General features: G+C 41.7%; 1 protein-coding gene across 5 annotated transcripts in view; it reads right to left on the bottom strand.

Annotated features, from left to right (window-relative positions):
- The window catches only part of PRDM2 (PR/SET domain 2), a 118,678-nt gene extending 95,881 nt beyond the window's left edge, over positions 1-22,797 (bottom strand). For 2 of the 5 annotated variants that reach the window (XM_079945364.1, XM_079945368.1), the window contains exons 1-2: positions 8,116-8,597; positions 6,567-6,664 (exon numbers count right to left, since the gene is read on the bottom strand). In XM_079945364.1, coding sequence (XP_079801490.1) covers positions 6,567-6,653 — 87 coding nt within the window. In that variant the 5' untranslated portion in view covers positions 6,654-6,664; positions 8,116-8,597. Of the gene's footprint in view, positions 1-6,566; positions 6,665-8,115; positions 8,598-22,171 lie in introns of those variants that run through there. The other 3 variants (XM_079945365.1, XM_079945367.1, XM_079945366.1) reach the window with 3 other exon arrangements.
- Between the last annotated feature and the right edge of the window lie 727 nt (positions 22,798-23,524).

Here is a 23,524-nt window from a genome sequence, read left to right as displayed (position 1 = left end):
GATACCATGAGGAGAGACAGACTGTTGGTGAGATGATGAACTAGGAGGTTTAGTAAACAAGGAATGTCTCGGTCTGTACTCAAGCAGTAACAGTGATTAGAAGGTATTTACGGGGCAGAATCGCGACTTGGTTACTGGCTGAAGGTGGTAATAACGATGCTCACAGCGTTCCCTACGTGCCGGGCACTAGTCTTAGCGCTTTACATTTATTGCTCATTTATTCTTGCCCACAATCGCATGGAATGGGCACCGCTATTATCCCTATTTAACAGGTGAGAAACAAATACCAAGAAGGCAAGTGACTTGCCCAAGTTTACACAGCTGGAGGGGAATGTGAGTCACAAGACACCAAAGGTGAGGCAGAGCTAAACAACCCTCGAACCTTCTCTACCAAAGCATTAATATCAGAACAACAAAAAATGTAAGACTTCTGCCACAGTTCCTTCCACAGTTATGTAAGGAAATGCTATTCAAGTTACTAATTTCTTTTTTCAAATTTCAGAAATAATCTAATATTTTCATTCGGAAAGACAATGTCCTGGATTTTATAAAAATGGCTAATTTACCTAGTAAAATACATGATTCAAAATGAGATTTAAGGGCCATCATTATTCAATGCATTAGTTTCCTAAACTATACACTCACTAGTTGAGGTTTAAGTAATAACAACAGATTGGAATCACCTTAGTTGGAAGGCTTTTTTAAAAATGTCTTTAGTGTCAAATCTGTATTCATAGTTACCTACAAAAAATATAATTCTATATTAATAATATGCTAGAACAGCAAAAGTGCTTTTGACTTTTTATACCATATATATTTTTAGGATTAGAAAAAAAGCAGGGGAGATACCTAAAACGAAAGATAGTAGCCATCCCACAGTTTCACCAAATCTTTAGAAATATGATTATGAACAGGTTTATCTAGATGGTCAGATGGTCTCCCATAAAATATTTCCTGTAAAAGGAATAAACCACTAATATGCACAACAAATGGATGACTCTCAAAAACATACGCTGACCAAAAGGAGATAAACACAAAGGAGCACATACTATATGATTCCATTTACCTGAAATCCTAGAATGGGAAAAACCAAACCATAGGGACAGAGAGCAGATCAGTGGTTGCCTGGGGTAGGGGCTCGGGGGAGGACTAACTGCAGAACAGCAAGAAGGAACTTTTGAGGGTGATGGAAATGTCCTATATCTTGACAGTGATGGTAGTTACATGAGTGTAGACATTTGTCAAAACTCAACACTTCGAACGACTGTATTTCATTACACATAAATTATACCTCAAAGTTGATTTTTAAAGTAAAATAAGTAAATGAATCCTATTCCCTCCGCTTTAAATCGTGCTAAAATGAGACGTTAATGCCCTGAGAAAATAAAGAACAAAAATACCAATGCCATAGAAAAAAATTTTTCTCAAGATTTTTCTTTAACCCAAGTCAAGCATTACTTTGCTCAAAAGCCCCCAAAGGTGTCCCATCTCCCTGAGCAAAGTCCGCTCTGGTCCTCACAATGACCACAGGCCTGACCCAACGCCTCTCTGACCCCATCCGCTCTGCTCCAGGCACGTGTGTTCTGGACCCCGCCTGCTCCACTTCCTCCCTACACCCCTCTCTTCACGCTCTCAAATAAACAGTCACTGCGTTTAATATGTAGCAGCACCCTGGCACTGGCTGCTATTACATAAGGCTGCATGTACCATCTTACACAGGCAACACATACTAATGTCTTTATTTTTATTTTTTTTCAAGATGCTAAATAGACTCCCTCTTTTTTTTTTTTAATTATTTTATTTCATTTATTTTTGGCTGCGTTAGGTCTTTGTTGCTGTGCGTGGGCTTCCTCTAGTTGTGGCGAGCAGGGACTACTCTTCATTGCGGTGCGCGGGCTTCTCTTGTTGCGGAGCACAGGCTCTAGGCGCGTGGGTTTCAGTAGTTATGGCACGTGGGCTCAGTAGTTGTGGCTCGCGGGATCTAGAGCACAGGCTCAGTAGTTGTGGCACACGGGCTTAGATGCTCCGCAGCATGTGGGATCTTCCTGGACCAGGGCTTGAACCCATGTCCCCTGCATTGGCAGGCGGATTCTTAACCACTGCGCCACCAGGGAAGTCCCTAATATCTTTATTTTTTTAAATATGAGAATAAGCAAGCTTTACTGGTATTTCATTTAAATTTATATCAGTAACTCCTTTTATACACTTCATCCAAAGACTGATCATAAATTACTACATCAGTTTTAACCTATTTAATTAAAGCTCCTCGTTTCTTAAATATCGATTTGATCAAAACCAACACTGGGGAGCAACAGCAGTGGGTGACAGGAGAGATCAGATTCAACATCCCTTAATATTAAGAACACAACATTGTATATTCACACTAAGATACATATCCCTGCTACAACAGACTAATACTAATCACCATAGCACTTGTTGTCACCAGCAAAAGACATCCAAGAATCAGAGAGTATTAAAACACTCAAATTCTTCTTTGTTTAGACTGGCAAACAATACTCTTAGTTACTATTCTGGGGGCAAACAATGGAGGAAAAAAATCAAACAAGCTTCAGTTTCCTAAAATAGCATTAAATTGTATTTGGTTAAGGAATGAGTACGACTGCAATTAACAACAAGCAGATGGGGACACAGAACAAGAAAATCTTATACAGCATCTCTGCAAAAGAACAGCAGTCAAATAGTTCTGAAAACACTTTCAAAAGTACCCTCCTTCAAAAAGCTGGCAGGTCTATTAAGCTTCCAACTAAAGAAACTGTCCTCGAATATGGTGTTAATAGTGAACAAACATAGTATTACATTCTTGCCCCTAACAATCCAGTCCCTGCAGCACAGGAAGAACGATATTCTAACAAGTGGAAATCAGATGATGTCTCTGTCCAGTGGCTTCCCATTGCATTTAGAAGAATAAAAGATAAACTTCTTGGGCTTCCCTGGTGGCGCAGTGGTTGGGAGCCCGCCTGCCGGTGCAGGGGACACGGGTTCGTGCCCCGGTCCGGGAGGATCCCACATGCCACGGAGCGGCTGGGCCCGTGAGCCATGGCCGCTGGGCCTGCAAGTCTGGAGCCTGTGCTCCGCGGCGGGAGAGGCCACAGCAGTGAGACGCCCGCGTACCTCAAAAAAAAAAAAAAAAAGATAAACTTCTTCTCATGGCCCTAAAGGCCCTATAAATCTGGCCCTCATCCCTCATACCAACTTCATCCTGTCCAGAGCCCCTGATGCTCGTCACGCTCCAGCCCCTGGCCTGCACTCCGTTCCTTGAACCAGTAAGCTCATTCTCACCTCAGAGCCTTTGCACTCACTGTTTGTTCACTCTGCCTAGAATTTCTTTCCCCAGATCTTCATATATCTGGTTCTTAGTTATGTCTTGAGTCTCTGTTCTGTTATTAATCACTTCTTCAGAACAGCCTTCCCTGACCATGTAATCCAGAGAACCTCTCCACCCATCATTCTTTATCACATTACCTTATTTCACTGTCTTCACAGCACTCTTCACTGTCTGAAATTATCTTGCTTGTCATCCTGCTTTTTAACTGTCTCCCTCTAAAACTCTGTGTTACAAAGCTGAGCCCTTGCCTACCTAGTTCCCTGCAGGCAGAATCCACAACACACTGGGATGCAGTCTATGCAGGACGCATGAGGGGATGAGAGAACATTCCGAACAGCTACAGTAATGGAATATGGATCTTTCCATTATTCTGAGGGCTTATCACAATTCTCAGGGTTGGATCTGCAGCATCAGTGATTAAAAGCTTCTTCTGTTATTTTAGTAAGTAAAACTTTAAAACAAGTTTGGAACACTAAATTGCTTTGCTACTGATTACTGGCAATACCACAGACCAGTGGTCCCCAACCTTTTTGGCACCAGGGACCAGTTTCGTGGAAGACAATTTTTTCCACGAGGGCGGTGGGGAGAGTGGTTCAGGCGGGACCGTGAGCGATGGGGAGCGACGGGGAGCAGTGGGGAGCAATGGGGAGCAATGGGGAACGGTGGGGAGCGGTGGGGAGCAGTGGGGAGCAATGGGGAGCAGTGGGGAGCGGTGGGGAGCAGTGGGGAGCGATGCGGAGCGGTGGTGAGCGGTGGGGAGAGGTGGGGAGTGATGGGGAGAGGTGGGGAGCGATGCGGAGCGGTGGGGAGTGGTGGGGAGCGGTGGGGAGCCGCAGATGAAGCTTCGCTCACTTGCCCACCACTCACCTCCTGCCGTGCGGCCCAATTCCGGTCTGCCGCCCAGGGGCTGGGGACCTTTGCCATAGATGACTGATCAGTATACAGACATGCTGCAATCATAAAACTACTACACTGATAGAAAGTTTCATATATTAGTAACAATTTGAGTTATATAAAGATTCTTTAAAAGTTAGTGATCAAGACAGCAGTATTAAACCATTAGGGCTTAAACTTACACAATGCTATATGTCAACTATATCTCAATAAAGCAGGAAAAAAAATCACTGGGGCTGTAGCTAAATATTATAGTTCTCTTCTCCTCCCAAGCACCTGATGAGTTTGCACTGCTTTCCCCACTTGAGTTTTAAGTTCAATGCAACCATGGGAGTAACTCTAGCCAGTTAAGCAGCAGAAGAAGAAACAAGTACTGAGACAAAGCCTCCATCATCCTTGGTTCTTAAGCAACTAAAGTAGCAGATCCACACTGGATGTGCAGCAAGAACAAGAAATAAATGGTTGCTGTGTAAGACCCTGAGATTTTGGAGCTGCCCGTCTGTAAGTGCAGCATAACACAGCTTATCCTGACCGGTACAGCAGTATAGCATGGTGACCAAGAACCCCTGGGCTTTGGAATCTGACTGGCCTGAATCAGAATCAGATTCAGATTGAGTCTGAGTGAATCAGAGCTCTATCACTTACTGTTTGAGTGATCACAGGCCTCTGGCCTTAATGTCTTCATCCATAAAATAGTTATGATACCTACTCTCCATAGAGTGGTTGCAAAAGACTGACTTGAAAGAATATATCTGTAATACGCATCGCGGTGCCTGGCGTGTTGGTTAAGCGCTCACGAGGCAGCAAGTGGCATTAAACCCTAGAACACCTACTTTAAGGGACTGTGAGCTTATGTGCATTACGGAACTTTGCTCACCTTGGATGCTCTATAAAGTAAAGCATTCTAAACTCTCTGTCCATGAGACAGCCATTTATAAAGTTCTGGATTCTCCTAGATAAATCTAGGAAAAGATAAGAAGAATAGTGGAACAACTCCACGTTAATAGGGATGGGTGTGGAATGACAATGAAGCAAGTAAAGGATATCTGTGATTTGAAAGTGGAAAGAAAAGAAAATGGAGAGTGAGGGGAGGAGATACAGTGGCTGCAAAGGCTGGATTCTAAATTAGAAAGAGAAGAGATAGTAAGAAGGGGCTAAGTGCTGAGAACAGACAGAAAGAGAATGAAGGACAAAAAGCATGTGGGTCTGGAGCTCTGTGGAGCCCAGGGCTGAGAGTGGAGGGAGAGCCCGGCTAGCCACACCAGGAACGACTTGAAACACATTGATAAGACAGCAGTTCAAACTGCTGCTTCAACAGTCAGTGTTTAAAATGCCAGGAGGCTTTGGACTCTGCTGTTTCTTCTAAAGGACTCACTTGTAAACAGTATGGTATGCTCACTCCTGGGATCCTTTGGTCCCTAAAACTCAACTGTCAGGCATGTATGAATGAAAGATTCTGTGCTATTGTCTTAGAAACTACACCAATCATAAGAGACAGATCTGACAGCTACAATTCACCAAAGCAATGCTGATCAGTCCCTAGAGAGAAAAATCTAACCCTAAACTCACCATCAAGATTTTAATTAAAAATCAATCTGGTTCAAGTTAAAACTTTTTTAATATCTGAATTTTTGTGTAGTTGTTTTGAAGCTTTTCAAGCACTTACTGCTCAATTTCACTGGCTGAAAATAAGAATAAATACAAGAGGGAAAAACATGAAGTGTCCTGAAACAATTCTTAATTTTTAAAAATCACTGGGACAATTACTGAAAAACACTCATAGATTGTATGTCATGCTATAGTAATCAGGTCTCAATATCATGGGACTAATACTCCTCCAATAATAAAAATATAACTAAGGATGCTGAAAATTTTACTCATAAAAAGGGGACAATTTTTATAATCCAAATAAAAGTTTCACTGCTACCAGAGCATTTAAATGACACCCAAATCAGAAAATGTGCTAGCCAGTAGAAACATAAGAGGACACTTCCCCACTGATATTTGGCATCTGGTATCAAAGGCAGTCCTCTGTAGATCTGATATTAAAACTTGTCAAGAGCAAAACCAAATTGTAAGAGAGCCAAAAAAAGAAACGGTTATTACCACGACTCTTTTGAATGGCACGCGGACTTTCTTCAAACACAAGTCCTTTTGATACAAATGGAATATTAAAGCGAAAGTGTGAGGCGTCAAACAGGTCTAAATACATTTGAAATGAAATGTTATTAGCTTAGCACAGTTAGCCACCTGAAGTAAGTGGCTGCTGAAGAGTGATGTAACCTAAGTGATGTCAGTATTTAGATTCCACTTTGGAAGCATTCACCATCATTCCATTCCAGAATCGAGACTCTTCTAGCAACAGCTCCGAGGCAGGAGGAAAGCAAGTTCCATGGGGAGACCAGGTCAGCATTAAGACTCAATCTTAAAAAAGGAAAATAAATGAACTCTACGACATATATCCGCACATAACTTTGAAGGACAGTGACTATGAAAAATCCATTCTGTTCTCTTTTCCCTCCCCCATCTCACCATTTCAAAAATAATTTGCCTTCAAAAGCATGTCAGTAAATCTGCAAGCTTTAAAATAATAGCAACCATGTGCCCCATGTGTTTGCCAGATTCATTTTTTATGATGTATAGTCCTCTGCATTAAAATCAACGCATTTTTGATAAAGAAAGTAATGAAAAGAAATCAAAAGAATCCATTCCAAAAACTTCACACCTCTCAACCCCAACACAGGACTGAATTTATTAAACTTGGTCACTTAATGAAATTGGAGTTGTGAGCTCCAGTTAGACGCACCTGTAAATGGTAAAAAAAGGTGTCCGAAGTTTCAGTTGATTCAGAGTACAAAATGTTTTCAAGCCTGATAGTTTTAAGCTAAACACCAAAAATTACAGACTACACACTTTTAAGTTCTGTCCTTCATATTTTTTAAAAAAGAGTTTTATAAAGATTTCAAAAGAGAATGTTTCTGACATCCATACATTTCTAGAACTGCAAGTGAAATGATATTAAGACCAGAAAATAAGAATCCTACTTTAGAACATATAAAATCTATATAACTGGTTCTACTTATCAGAACACCCTTGAGGCTACAGAAATACAGAATTGTTTAATCTCCAGGTAACCCCACACCCTCCTGTAAGGAGAAATACATCTTACATTTCAATATCTGCCCTCTTGTTTTTATTCTAAACGGGTTTTTGTTTTGTTTTGTTTTGTTTTGGGGGGTTGTTTTTGCGGTACACGGGCCTCTCGCTGTTGTGGCCTCTCCCGTTGCGGAGCAGAGGCTCCAGACGCGCAGGCTCAGCGGCCATGGCTCACGGGCCCAGCCGCTCCGCAGCATGTGGGATCTTCCTGGACCGGGGCACGATCCCGTGTCCCCTGCATCGGCAGGCGGACTCTCAACCACTGTGCCACCAGGGAAGCCCTCTAAACGGGTTTTTCAAGGACAGAAAGCTTAAAGTTCCCCATTCAGTTTTGGTCTCTAAAAATAACTTCCAATTTTCCCTGTGCAACCAATGGGTTATTACAAAATAAAAAGTACTAAAAATGAAAGCTTAATAAGCTTCGAAACAAAAAAATAACACTAGAGTGTGGCAGGGAAGGTAAAAAAAGGAAGTCTGAACTAAGGTCCCTAAGAATGAGTCCTCTACTCAGGGTTCCACAGAAAAGCCAACTCATGCCAAAACAATGCACACTCCACGAACAAACACACACTATGAAAACGATGAACTAATGAATGGTATTAAGAAACAGAAAGGAAAATCTGGGAGGAATGAAGGTGTGTGTTACTATCTTTTAAAAATCAAGAACTGGTCTAACATCTAGGTAATGTATTTGTATAAATTCTTATTTTTAAACTCACCTGATTCATTTTCAATTCCTGTTGTGTTCTGAAAAGATACACACAACAAAGAAACTTCTTTGATTACATGAGCCCTAAAAAGAAAAACAGACAATTGTGATATGTACCTGCCTACAAATTGACAGTGATTTAAAACCACACACAGAACTGCAGAGTTTGCTCAAAGGGCTATTCATAAAGCAACTCCGTGCCAGATCAACTTCAATATATGCTGAGAACTTACTTTGCAGATTTATTATCTACAATAAAATAGATGTCTTACTATTCTTTACTGAGGCTTCACTGTACTCTACAATTGAAAGCAGACTCATTAGAATGACATCAAATTTTTGCTTTGGAACTGAATCATCCCTAAGAAGAAATAAATTAGCTTTGTTAACAGAAACACAAAGCAGTGCTGAGTAACTTATTATGCAATGTAAATGTTCTTCTTTTACTTATATCAATACTGTGTTGAATACAAATACAATTAGAAAAACACAATAACGTATAGTTATTGTGTTTTTCAAGTTCCTGAAGTAGAAAGGTGGATTTACTAACATTTCCATGGAGAGTTCTCTTTGAGGAAAAGAATGAAAACTTTGAAGTAAAATGCAAATGTTTTAATAAAAGCTGTTTGGAAAGACCTACACTTATTCCTTTAAAATTTTTCTTCAATTTATTCAGAGTATAGTAACAAGACGACAAAATCATTTCTTGGAAATGCAAATGACATACCTGTCTCTAGATAACAACCTATGAAGATGGTCCCTTCTGCAACGTTCTCTCTTAGAAGTCATTTGATGTCATTCATAATATATGAAAATCATGAGAGTAGCACTTCCACTGTAATATTCTTGCTTTCAGCATGTATACATACACATCATTAAGCATAATTCTATTTCTTCACGAATTTACCTATATTTATGTTTTCTTCCTAGACCCACAAGACTCTGCTCACATTCTAACTTCATGTTCTAACTGCTAATAAACCAAAGAAAGTATAATTCAGGGACATTATTCGCCCGAGAATATACCTGCCACTGGGCAGATAGCCTGCCCACTATCCTAAAGAATAGTGCTTTGACATTTCACCCCATTTCATTAATATGGATCGTTTTGGGTTTTTTTTTCTTGAGCTCTTTAACCACACTCACCTGGATCACCTTTAACAAAGGAACTATATTTAAGCTAGGGCCTGGTCACCTGAACTAGTTTTTATTCATATCTGGCACAGGGAATGTATTTGATAACTTGGAATTTGTCAGAGAGCTCAGTGCTATACAAATATAAACTTCTATGAAGTAAATACTCAGTGAATACAATTTCAGAAAACTGGTGGTTAACCCATGAAGTCCATTCCTTTAAATTTTAACATTAAGCATCTTTCTCACATATTTTTAACATGTCCTTCCTTAGTATATACATCCTTTATTGAACATAATCCATCCTTTTCTATGAGACTTGAAATCATTATAAAGTTTAAAATGTGTATTTGTCAAACAGTGATGAGATTAGTGGCCCCTGAGGCGTGCACGCCCGACCCCCTCTACCAAATGCCTACTGACAGCCGTACAGTTCCACCAGGAGGACCTTGTGTGACACCTTAGGGCTCCAGAAGTGAATGAAATGGCAGGGGTTTCACCTGCCCTCTCACTAAACTTTCAGAGGTGGATTTACTAACGATGGCCACGAAGAGTTCGCTTTGAGAAAAAACCTGCAGTAAAATGCAAATGTTTTAATGAAAAAGATCTTTGGAAAGATGCTTTATCATTTCCCTTGGTTTGTCCTTTCCTTCTCACAAGAATCATCAGTATCATTTATGAAGCTTCTTCTAAGACCAGCAGGCACTGTGCTACCGTCAAATAAATCAGCTCTGCTAATTTTCACAAGGTTAGTCTCTCAACTAACGACACAAACTCAAGGAAGTTAAGATAACTCCGCCACAGTATCAGAATTTTGGTTTCTGCTAAGGTTTCTTAACCATATTTCACCAGCTTTTTACTCTTGCCTCACCTTGCACCTACTATGTGCCAAGCTCTGCTTTTGAACAGTGAGCACACGGATCCCTGCCCTCTCAGGACGGAGACCACAGTAAACAAATAAGCAAGTAAAATGTGTAGAAAGTCAGACAATGAAAGTGCTTTAGAGAAAAACAGAGGCACATGGAGACGAAGGACAGGGAGACAGGGATTTTAAACTGTCCCTATCTCACTGCCTGTGAATCCATCAGTATGGTCAGAGAAGGCCTCACTGAGAAGGGACATCTGCTAAAAGCTGGAAGGAGAAGAGCTGAGAGTCAGGAAGGGATGGGGAAGGAGCATCGTAAGGGAGTAAGACTGTACACAGTAGAGGAGAGGCCTAGTGCAGGAGGTGATGGTACGGAGTGGAGAGGGGTACAGGGGAGGCAGATCTAAGACAGGCTTCGCAAGGTAAGCGCTGTTCACCAGAATGGCTATAGCTTTTCCAACCAGAGATGGAAAGCCACTGGGAGGCTTAGATTAAAAAGAGACCGTAAGGAGGTAGGGTGACCTCTTAGGAGGCTAATGCCCCAATATAGGCAAGAGATGATAGTGCCTTGGCCCAGGTAGCAGAGGAGATATGAGAAGTCATTGGATCCTGGATCTATTTTTAAAATAGAGTCCCCAGGATTTGCTGCCAGATTCGATACTATGTATGAAACAAAGAGAGGAAGTGAAGGATGACACCAGGGTTTTTATCCTAAGGACATGGAAGAATGGAGCTGCCATTTTCTGAGATGCTGCCTCCTTCTTCCCATCTGCTTGTCATCTGTTTTCCCTCTTTATTTAAAACATCTTCCTTTCCTTTTCCTCCCGTTTTGTAGTTGCTGGCTCACAGGCACAAACCAAACCACTTAGATACTATGACATCTAAAACTGAATAACTAAAATATGAAAGTACTGGAAACATCTTAGTCTTCCATTTATCTCAATGAATCTTCTTCTTAGTAAAAAAGTTACAATATAATTCAGATATTAATAATCTTCTCTCTGATTTTCTACACTGTCTGTTCCCTCTCGGTCCAAATAGGAATGCAGCTAACATTTCTTTCCAGAGACTAGAGGATCTTAACACCTTTGTTTAAGGGTTCACAATTACCCTGTATGCTTAGATCCTCCCATCACTTCTAATCCTAATTGCTAAAAACCACACCCTCATTTTTTTTCTTTCTCTCTCTTGCCTCACAACATTGTCATATTATATATCTAAAATATTTTACAATAATCAAAAACATTGCAAATCTGACACTGACTTCTCAAATGATATTTTAAATTAGATTTATTAAACTATACTAAAAACAAGGGACGTTACAAGAAAAGAACTGAGATTTTAGCAGTCTCTCTCAACAGAGGACCACTGCATTTTGAGCTGGAGAACTCTTGTGCAGGACTGTCCCTTCCATTAAGGCCACGCAGCACTGCCCTGCGTAATCAATGCCAGCAGTCCCTCCAAGCATTCTGACAACCAAAAATACCTACACACATCCCCAGATACCCTCCCAGTGGAGAACCTCTGAACTGTAGTAATCACGTCCTAGCTACAATATGATAATATATTTTAGAGCAACTATAGATTCTAAACATTGTCATTGGAATAACTTCCTTAAGATTCCTCCAGGATTGCAAAACCCCTGTGGAAGTGCCTGGCAATTCTACGTACCTTTCACATTCAGTGTTGACTTCAATAGCATTGATTTATATACCCCCTTATCTAACTCAGATGTCTCAAGGTCTAAGTTTTATCAAATGTGAGAACTTGAAGTATCAATCCTATCAGTGTAGAAGCAAAGAGAAATCTTTCCACACCTATCACCGAAACTTAATAATTCCATCAAACCTTAAAAAATGCTTAATAATTAAGTGTCTTCAGTTTTCCAATGGTAAATAATGAAAATCTTAAAATCCCCAGGACTTCTCTGACCCTGGATTCTGTCTTAGTTTCTTTTTTGGATTTCTATGCCTGACCAAATCTTCTTTAGTATGTCTACATTTCCCTTCTATTCTACCTGTTGACGCTTTTCAGATAAAGTATATTAGACAGATATACAGATTTAGAGCATGTGAATTTCTATCACCAACTATACTAACAGCATACACTCCTACAAAACTAAGAGCTTAACCTTGATTTTACAGATCCAAGGTTTTAATAATATGCACGTACTTAACTTTTCAAGACACTGCTTTCAAATTCTAGGGCAAATCTTCGTTACAAATATTTAGCTTAATAATACCATAAAGATGATTTGATTATACATGATCAGTATGAATACAGCAACAATAAAATAATTAGGGTCTTTATTCAAATGCCAGTCCCTTAGAAAGTCAAGACAACCTCAGCAACTGTTAAGCTGCTGTCATCTGACATGGAGGCCAGAGACTAGAAAATCTAGAAATATGCAGGAAACCCCATAGAAATATGCAGTCCCAGGGTCAGACCAGCTCTGCAGCCCCAGCCATACCTCTATCACGCATCCTCTGAGATAAGGCAGATTAAAAAAAAAAGATAGACAACAAACTAACATTAATGCAATACGTCTAACACGTCAATCTGTCGTACCTGTCCTTTGTAGACTTGTGAAACCTACAAAACTATATGAAAAACCTTTAAAGAAAAAGCAATAGCAGATTCTTTAAGATTAGTTTAAGTCTGGGAGGAAAGGGAAAGAATGAGGAAAATAATCATTTGATTCGCATATTCACCTATAAGTTACTGATAATTACTTTACAATTATTCTTTTGAATCAGTTTAGATCTTTTGGGCTATTTGGAAAATAATCAAATTTGCAACATTCACTTAGGGGTCACTAATATTATAATTATTCTCTTAGATTACAAAAAAATCCCACATTGTAACATCAAGACTCAGAAGAAACTAACTTTTAAGATTCAGGAAGCAACACACAGCTTATGGACAAAGAGTGAATGAAACAGAAATAAGAGAACTAGCATGACTGTATCAAAATGTTTAAAATCATAAATACACTGGAAAATGGACTAGATGCCAAAAAAAAAGTTTTAAAAATATCACTTTGTAAAAGGAGTCTTGGAAAGTTTATGACCTACATAAAAAAAATTATTCTAAAACTCATCACTACATACAGTAGATCTCTCATGGTAAATGAATAGCATTGCAGTAAACACAGAGATGATTAAGCTTTTTGCGGAGGAGATTTACAGTGCTTCACACTCAGCTTTCTCAACCAAAAGGTTCTTGCAATCCAGAAACTTCTAGAAAAATAATCAGAATATCTAAATTATGCCAACTTCTCAAATGCAGTTTTTATCAACAAACACAGCTGATGTACTCACTATAAAAAGCTACCATTCATAATTCCTATCAGAAGAACGGAATCACCAAGTTACAATCTATAAACTCTAGCTATCAATATGAAAACTTTTAGCATCTATTCGTTGGATTAAGCAAAAGCACATAATTCATAAATATTGAATCTGCCTAGCAATTTGCTAAATGAAAAATCATTCATTTTCCTTTTCTGAAATAATATATAAATTTCACAAGAATAATCATCCAGAACATCCGGTTTCACACTGAAGAATATATACCCCCAACCTTCCTTGTAAAAAGCAGAGGATATCACCAAATTAAATACGCTAAAGTGGAAAACATCACAACTGGTACGTTTATCATTCTCAGCATAAGGAGTCTGTGTGTTGGGGGGTGTGTGTGTGTACGTGTGCGTGTAAAGAGACTGAGAATACAGCAAGGATTTGGTAATTCTTTGGTAAATCAGAGAATACGAACTCTTACTGCTTTAAACTGCTCACGTTTCTTACCCTCTAGAATGATTTCCACCCAAGGCAAAAGGCAATGGTATAACAAACCATATGACACAGAGGAATTTCCCCACCTAAAGTGTATATTAAGAGATACAAAGAGAACAGAACGCTCACAAATAAACCAGTGATTTCTCCCATTTCAATAAACTGGTTTCCTCAATGGGCCCAGAATACCACAGGCAAATATCCCTGAGCCTGATTCCCCAAATTCATAGAGCAGTGTCCTGACACCAACCTAAATAAGGAAGCAGAGATTAGAGAATTTACTCCAGGTGAGATAATTCGATAGTGACAACAGTTTCCGCAGAACTGAGGGGAAAACCAGAAGGTCCGCTGTTTTGAATGGCTTCAGAGCCACAGAGCTCTGGTGAGACAACGAGGTTGATTAGAGTTTTTGTTTGAAATATCTAAGTTAAACAACACCACAGCAGAATGTTAAATAAGAGACCAGCAGACAGACTAGGAGAGTACTACAAACACAAAGTTAGATTACGGCACTTTAGGGCTCTTTTCTTCCCTTAGAGTATCTCTCCACTTGAAAAAAAAAAAATTAAAAGGAAAATTTTCAAAAAACACTGCTCCAAGCATCCACTAATAAAGAGCTAGTTTAGCAATAAATGTATAGCAATTGCTGATTATTCATCATTTACCTGCTGCTGTTATAGATGGCTACTATTATACGCTCTCCCTATTCTTTTGACTAAATGTGTACATCTGTGTCATTATATTATGCTGAACGTTTAATTTATTACATCAAAAATTTCAGGGTTTGTTTAGGGTTTCTAAAATAATTCTACAAATGCTTTCCATTTCTCCATCTTTCCAGCGAGTCCCCGCTGTCTGATGAGAACTGTGCACAGATTCAAGATCATTATTACAACTCCCATCTCTCCCCAGAAAAGGACAGCTGAACCAACTGCTGACTGTATATTCTACAAAACAGCATTAAACTCAAAGAAGTTCCTATGAAATGATACTTCTCTAACATTTCCCCTATGTTAGATGTGTAAAAACTTCCAATTATTATAAAAGGAAAATTAAGTCGATTCTTTCCTAACACTCAAATGCCAAGCTTCCAAATCAAACACAAATTTTCTAAAAGCAAAAGATGCCCCGTGACAGTTCACTTCACAATTCCCAAAATAAAATGAGTTCTCAACTGAGCCCTTTGAGTTATTGTTCTTCCACTGGAGCTGCCAATGCAGATGTTACTTATGTGATTAAACATGTAAAATTGAGAGATTTTCAAGAACGCCCAAAATACTTCTGAATCTCCTTTAAAAGGGAAGAAGGCGTCAGTAACGTGAGGCTCTCTCGTCCCGGCTCTCAAGTATGCACTTTCTCACTTTCTGAGCATTAATACGGTCACCTTACACGTGGCTGCTCGGAGCTTTTTTGGTTTTTCCTACACAATAAAATACATAGGAAAACTCAGCCTCCACAAACTACACATAAATGACAAGGAGGCTTCTGAAATTCATAAGCGAATAACAGGGCAAAATCACAAGTTACACCACATAAAGTGACAACTGAAACTAGATTTCACTAAGATGGCGGGCTCACAATCACCAGGAGATCCTAGAGGTCTTCTCCCAAGAGTTTATTATTATTCTGGTAGGGAGTGACTCTTCTACTTTAAATAAAACTGAGGTTTGGAGCCTATCCTCTAAATATGTAACTATTTCTGTTCTCAAGAGCATTTTAAAATAACAGCAACACCTACTGTTTGCAGAGTAATGTCTGTGTACTGCTCTACAGTTTAAGAAGCTCTGTACACACATGAATTTTTATTGTTTAAAGGGAAGTATGTTTCCTCAAAATAAATTATTTGTGATTCTTGTTTCAAGGTAAAGAGGAATGCCCGCCCCCCATGTATGATACAGAGGATGAAAGACAACCCCTTGGTACCATCGGCTATAGTAAGCCAGCCAGTGCCACTCAAGTGAGGGTCTGTGCAGAGCAGTGATAGGCTAGATGGGATAGTTCTAGGGGCGTTTAAGTTCCAGGTTAAAAGTAAACTTGGCCTGTGTGTAACGTTCGTTCCCCAGGTAGTGAGGGAGGAGTTATTATCCACCCAGCCTCCCTCCTGACCCACTCCACAGGCCCTGAGGGTCTTCAGAGAAAGACGGAAGAGGGATTACTTAAAAGCAGAGCCGCCGGTGAACGTATGCAGGCAGGAGGCCAGGGAAAGAGCCTGCTTTCAGGACTGCCCATCAGCAAGGCAGCTTCGGCCACCTGGGGTGGGCAACTTGCCCCAGAGGAGTTTCCGACGGAGAACTGCCACAAACAAAGCAATGCCTAACAGTTTAGGAAGGTTAAATTGACAGGAAAGAGTGAGGAGGCAGGAGAGGAAAGGGCAGCCAGAAAGACTGGGGCCAGGCAAGCCGGTTAAGAATCTGGATGATAAGCGATAAAGGTTTGAAACACAGATGACAGCTGAAAAGAAACAAAAAATATGACTAGCACTGCAGAGGAAGAATGAACAGAATGTGTTTTCTAACTGAACAGGAGGTAAAAAGAGATGGTGAAGATGAGTTCAAAATCTGGAATGTGACTGACAAGAAGAATGTGTACATTTTAAAGACAGGGCAGCCAGGAGTAGGGATGGCATTTAAGTGGAAGGTGGTGAGTTCCACGTTAGAGGCTCTGAGGAGAGGCCAGACATTCAGGGGAAGCTGCATCCATCAAACGGGAAAAAAAGGTCCCACCACAGACTGCCTTCAAGGTGGGGGGACAGCGATTTAAAAGTCTTCAGCCACAAGGGGGTGCCTAGGGACAGAGGAAACTGCCAAGAGAAAAATTATCCAGAGAGAAGAGTAGAAGGTGAAGGACTGGCCTTTGTGCAAAAGGCGTGGAAAAAACTAGGAGAAGAAGTCGCCCCCTCCACCATGTTCAGTAGGGGGAGGATGGGACAGGCCAAAAACCTTTACGACTGAGAGATAACTTGGAAGTGTTTCTCTTGAAAATAACTGCCGCGTTATCCCTCAATACCTATTACATTAAACAGGTGTCTAAGAAAAACGCTATTAATGTTTCTGAAAAACCTAAAGTATCTCAAATTGCTCACATATTCATCTATTCTTCTTAAAACATCCCAGGAAAAGACAGAAGTAATCACTGTCCACACTTTTCAAATAGGAAGAAGAGAGAGAAGATAACTGTCCTACCCCTACCACGGCCAGAAATAACGAAGTCCCTGCGCTTGATCTGTGAGATAGTTTATTCTGTATATCGATCGAGGTAGCGCTCAAATAAATTACCAGGGAATTGCACTGATACAATATTTATCACCAGAACAAGTGACCTGACCTGCTCAACAACCTCTAACAGAGGTAACAGAGCTTCACAATGAAGAATCTAAATTTATCCCAAGAGTCCTTCTTTTTAAAATTCCTACTTTTAGATGTACTTCAAAATTAGGCCTCTCAGAATTACGGCAAAGTCCCTAAAATAAGACTCACGGAATGGGAAACATTTAGAATCTCATTTTTATACTGATACTCCAATTTATGCCTAATTTACACTGCCTTAGTAAGGTCTTATGAAATGTGCAGAATTCATACTGATATATAAGGTTTGGTGAAATCTCACAATTCTCTTCAAACATTGATGGCATCATTTAAATTATTTCAAAATGCCACAGAATTTTCCCACCAGAGTTTAATGAAGTCTTAGTGGAACTACTTATATGCACATGTAAAATCTGTAAGTTTCGCCAATTTCCAGACAGGCTGCCCACCGTCATCAAACTAACAGTTGCACTTAGCTTTCCATATTTCAGGCAAACTGTGCCAAGAAGTAATTTAGCTCTTCCAAAGCAAAGCCTATCATATGATTTATTGCAAGAGCTACAAAATACGTTTTTCACCAAAATGGCTGGCCAATATATAAGCATTCAGTGAAACCTCCTTTACTGCAGGCTCCAAAGGACTAATAAATGAAAACAGAGTAGATGACGTGAACCAAGACCCTCAGAATGAGGATTATAGAGTACTGAGAAAAATATTGTAAGTATAATTCACTCCAAATGAACCAGATTTATTACATACAGTAACTCTAATACATGCTTCAGGGAAGTCAGGGTGGGGGATGAAAGGCATTCTCTTTAAGAAAGAATATTTAAATGACACATGCATTCATCCCAGTGCATGAATGTGATTCTGTACATTCAGATAGTCTGTAATTCAGAAAACCAGCCCATCACCAAATGTGGTCCAAGAGCACGTCTCTTCTTTTCCGCTTTATTTATCTGTTAAGTGCTAAATTACTCATTATTATTATTATTACTATTACTACTGATTAAAGATTACTTATTCCTCGATAAAATTTCAATCTATACTGTTCTTTTAAATAATTCAAATAAAGATTTGACAACTTATACTTTTTTTCCCCAGGGGAAGTCGCATGTTTGCCATAAAAATCAATAACCGATCTCGAAATTATAAAGTAATAGTAAGCACTTCAACAGGAAACTTTATTTCTTCAGGACAAATTTATCACTTTCAGTGCATAACCCTGAACCGGTGGTTTAAAAAAAAAAAAGATTTTAGAAAAACTAGACTTTTATCATCAGTTTTTAAGGGGTTGCTTCACTAAGTCTCATTTTCTAGGAAAGACCATTGTTTCCGTGTTATTCAGTATAACAGACCACAAGCTTAAATTATTCACCAGGTATCAACTCTATGCAAATTTATTTAAAATTCCTAATAATTTAACCTACACACTGGGAACGCTGATCCTATGTCATGAAAACTCCTCCGTAGTTTCCAGGTTACCTCACATTGCTTTACCTCTTGCCACGAAAGGGACGCCAAAGCAAAATTTCTGAAAGTGACCATTCAATGAAGTCATAAAACCAAACTCAGGAAAGAATTTCCACAGTAGGTCCACTCCCTGGCTTCAGTGGGGACCTGAGGTTAACCATGCGTTGAATAGTATATTCTTCCAGTTCTGTGACTACAGTGATTCCATAAACCGCTTCAATGATTCAACCACCCAGTCTGATGGACTTTCCTTTAATGCAGTGGCTGCGAACTGGGGCGATTTTGCCCCCACAAGGGATGGACATCTGGTAATGCCTGGAGACTCTGTCGACTGTCACACCTGGCGGAGGTGCCACTGGCATCTGGGGCGTAGAGGTTAGGGGTGCTGCCAAACATCCTACAAGGTACAGGTCAGCCCACACAAATTACCCAACCCCAGAGTCAACCATGTTGAGGCCAAGAAACCCTGCTTTAGTGGAACCTAAGTACTGCCTTCAGATGATCTTATCGGCTCTAACTATAAACAACTAACTTCAAAAGTAAAGAGCCAGAACAGGACCCCAGACCTCTCACCAAGTGCCGGGAGGAGTGACAGCATAACTGAGGAGCTCCAGGCAAACGGCACAGCCCTGGACACACGTCAGCAGTATCAGTAGTAGTCTCTGTCGGGTAACATCCCCATCATTTGGAAACTCCCTGGATCTACACGTTGCCACGCAAGCTTGACAATTTTCCCCCACTGTCCACCTACTCCCTTTTCAGTCCCCACTGTGGAGTTTTCTAGTGCAGCCCACAGGCTTTTTTTCTTCTGCATGGGGATTAAAAATAGCATGAAAATCAAGTCAGAAGACATGAAACTAGTAAATAACCTAAGGTGCTTTCCATCCCAGAAAGTCTATGATTTAACAGGACTTAAAAGGTTTGTAAATCAGATCTGGAACTTGAAAAGAGATGGGCAGCTTAAAGAAACAGCCCCATGAATAAATAAACATCTAACGTAAAATAATCATCAAAAGAATATTCGTGCAGATATATGTATGTAACTGCACAGACCCGGCTGAAGGAGGAGAATAAAAGGGAGCTGAGGGCTTCTCTGGTGGCGCAGTGGTTGAGAGTCCACCTCCCGATGCAGGGGACACGGGTTCGTGCCCCGGTCCGGGAAGATCCCACATGCCGCAGAGCAGCTGGACCCGTGAGCCATGGCCACTGAGCCTGCGTGTCCAGAGCCTGTGCTCCGCAACGGGAGAGGCCACAACAGAGAGAGGCCCACGTACCGCAAAAAAAAAAAAAGGGAGCTGAAATGGAGTGCTATTTCTTAAAACTGCATTGGCAGGAAGAATGAGTGTTTAGAGGCTAAAAAACAGAATTTACATTCTCACGTATCTTAAAAGATGACAGAACTTTAAAATTCACAATAGAAAAACCTTTTAAACAAATCTTAACGAAAAGAAAATCTCAGGCTATAGAAACCTTACTGATCAATACGGAATTGATAAATAAATTATGGCCAGTGCATATATGACATAGCCATTAAAAATCATATTGAATAAGATTTAGTGGCTTGGATATATGCTCACAATATCGTAAGGGAAGACAAACAGTATATATGATATCAATACTGTAGCAAATGTAAATACATAGAAGTGAATAAATATATACAAGGAAAGAAATACTCTTGTACACCAAGAGAGACAGGGAGGAGGATGAGGTCTGCCAAAATGTTCACAGTGGTTATCTGAGGAGTGGGAAGGGAATGGCTGATTTCTATTCCTTCTTTGTGCTTTTCTCCATTCTCAAATTGTCCTACAGTGAGAATCTTTTGTTACGTTTTGTACTTACAAAACGAATATCAATACATTATTACAAATTTATACCAAATTGTTTCAGGAACTGGCCACAAAATGAGAAAAAACAAATGTGAATATGCCAACTTTTCAATGAAAGAAACCACCTTCAGAATCAACAAAAGCGAACCTCTATTGAGTGTTATGACTAAGTGCCTGGCACTTTTCTAACCACTACAAATGTATTAACTTATTTAAACCAAACCAAAAAAGATGTGTAAAAAGAGCCCTGGAACACCAGAACCTGTGAACAAATGTTAGTCCTGCTATGAATTTCCATCTCAGTTTCCATCGCTTGAAATGAGGGAGTTGGACGATCTTTAAAGGTCCTCTCAAGCCTACACTGAGATTCTACATGTAAAAGAATGTGGGCAAATGAGTGTAAGTTAGCTTCTGGAGAATGAAGGGGCAGCTGCATGCCATCTCAAAAGCAAGACCCTACTAAAAAGGAACATACGATATGTCTCTCAGTTCCTCCTCCTTAATATTTGTACAGCACATTTCATAACATGTTAAAAAAAAAAATCAACCAACGTTTAAAGGCCTACATTTCCCCAATACTTGCACACAACTGATCAAACGGAGATGAAGTCTGGCATCTTAAGAGAATCACTGAAAGGTTCCATTTGTTAAACACTGTGGTTGCTTTTCTGCAGTAAACAAAAACTTTAAGTAACACTTTAATCGCCTTCTGGGTAGGACCATTTTAGAGTCTGATTAGAGGGATTTAAAGACTTAACTGGGATTCACCAAAGGGCGTTCCACCTCTGAAATAGAACCAAAACCCCAAAGCAACGCTGAACGGAAGATGAGGGGCCAGCATGCGTGTCCTCTCTGGGGAAATCACAGCTGCGTAGTTGAGGGAACGTGGGCTTCCCAGGTCGATGTGGGGTTATTCCCGGTTCAGTGGTCCACGTGTGGGTCGGGAGCAACCACGGAGGTGTGGGAAACACCTGTTTGGTCTACTTCGTGTCTCACTTGCCACCATGAAAAAACAGGTTCGTGGGTACCTTTGGTAACAAAATGAGTAAGAGAGAACTGCACGTCTGTTAAAAACAAAAACACCGGTGGGTCTATGATGGGATTACCGAGGGAGAACACTCCCAGGCTTAAACCACACTTTGTGGATTGAGGAAACACAAAGACGCGAGACACAAAAATTCAGAACGCAAGTGTGAGAGACACGTTCGGCTGCAACACAAAAAAGAGAAGCAAGACGACTTGAAATTGGAACGGCCCTGGGACCCGCGGGCGCCCGGGGTCCCGCTGGGGTCGCAGCCGCCCGCCCGGCGCCGCCGCCCCGCAGCCCACACGCGTCCTCCCCGCGGGGCGCGCGGCAAACCAACAGCGACAAAGCGGACCCTACTACTTCCCGGCGCCGGGCCCCAAGGCCGGGCCGAGGTGCTCGTCGCGGGACGAACTGACCCCGGACCGCCACCGGGCTGCCGGCGGGCCGCGCCTCGTTCCGAGGCTCCCGCGGGCGCAGAACACAGGAACCTCGGAAAGGGCGCGCCCGCCGGCCCGCCCGGCCCTGCACGCCCGGGTCCCCGGCGTGTCGCCCCTGCCGCCTCGCTCCTCGCGGGCAGGAACGAGAGTCCCGGCGCCGAGCCCGCCGCCGTCCCGGAAGCCACCCGCCCCGGCCGCCTCTTACCTGCGCCCGCCACGCCCCGCGCCTCAGAGCGCCGAGTGCCGCCGCCCGAGCCGCCGCCGCCCCTCCGCCGGCCCAGGAGCCCGCGGCCGCGCCTCCGCCATCTTGGCTCCGGTCGGAAGTGACGTCGGTTGGCGCCGGCCGCACGGCCTCCGGGACCCGCGCAGCCCGCGCGGTAGCCTAGGGCCGCGACCCCCGGCTGAGCAGACCCCGACGCGCCGCTGCCGGAGGGCCCAGACCCGGGCTGCACACACCCCGAGGGCCCGGACCCGGGCCGCCCTGGTTCAGAGGCGTGTTCGCCCCGGGGCCCCGACCTCTGTTCTCGCGGGCTCGACGACCTGGGCCGCACGCGCCGCGACGCGCGCCATCCTCACGGGGACCCCGCGGACCCCAGCGGTCAGCGCCGGGGCTCGCCGCCACCAGTCTGTCCGCGCCAAAGGCTTGGGATTCTGCGCGTTCGAAAGTTACTGCAAGAACCCACAGCCTTTAATAAAAGGCAGAGGGTGAAGGAAAATGGGTTCATCACTATGTCCCTGTCAAATGAGTAAACACAGACCCCATTTTTCCCTGTTCCCTAAAGGACCAGTCTAGCCTCCCCCAAAAAAGACCCAGCTCCAAGAGGGTGGATGCAGCTGGGTTTATTTGCGCATTCATTACAAACAAGTGTTTCTTGCCTGCCCGCCATGTGTCTAGCACTGTGCTACGTGCTGGGGCTACAGCACAGAACATGACATTGGAACCTTGACCTTGTGGAACTTGTGATTTACAAACGAGGAAGCCAACAGACAGCCTGGGTGACAACGAATGACTGCTCTCATGGAGATGAACGGGGTTGAGTTGGAGATGTCTGTTTCGACATCCAAGGAGCGATGTGTATCAGACATCTAGCAGGCAGTCGGCAAGGAGTCTGAAGTGGGGGAGAGAGGTGCAGGCTGGAGATGAGATAGAAAGTTGGGGGTCTATCGCGTATGGATGGTATTTAAAGCCATGATCACTTCAAGATAAAGCCTTGAGAATGAAAGCAGGAAGAATCTAAATGAATGGGTGACATTAGACTCCATGGAAAAGCCCCACCCTAAGGAGGAGACATACTAAAGCGCAGTTACTCTTTGGAAACTTTTGAAGGAGCACACAAATCCGTTTATGTAACTAGGGTTTAATTTTAAGAAAACATGATGAGTCAACATGTATTATCATCTTATTGTGGAGGGATGATGCTAACGACCTAGTCAGGTATACTGAACAAATGAAGATAATCTCATCAGATAAATTTTTATCAAGGTCTTAAAAAGTGACAGGGTCAGCGCAGAGACTAAGAAAAAAATAAAATCAGACCTCAAGCGTTTACTTATTTCT

The sequence above is a fragment of the Stenella coeruleoalba genome (genome assembly GCF_951394435.1).
Source record: "Stenella coeruleoalba genome assembly, chromosome: 1".
NCBI classification, from domain to species: Eukaryota; Metazoa; Chordata; class Mammalia; order Artiodactyla; family Delphinidae; genus Stenella; species Stenella coeruleoalba.
The sequence above is the reverse complement of the archived record's forward strand: the minus strand, read 5'-3'. Positions and strand labels throughout refer to the sequence as shown.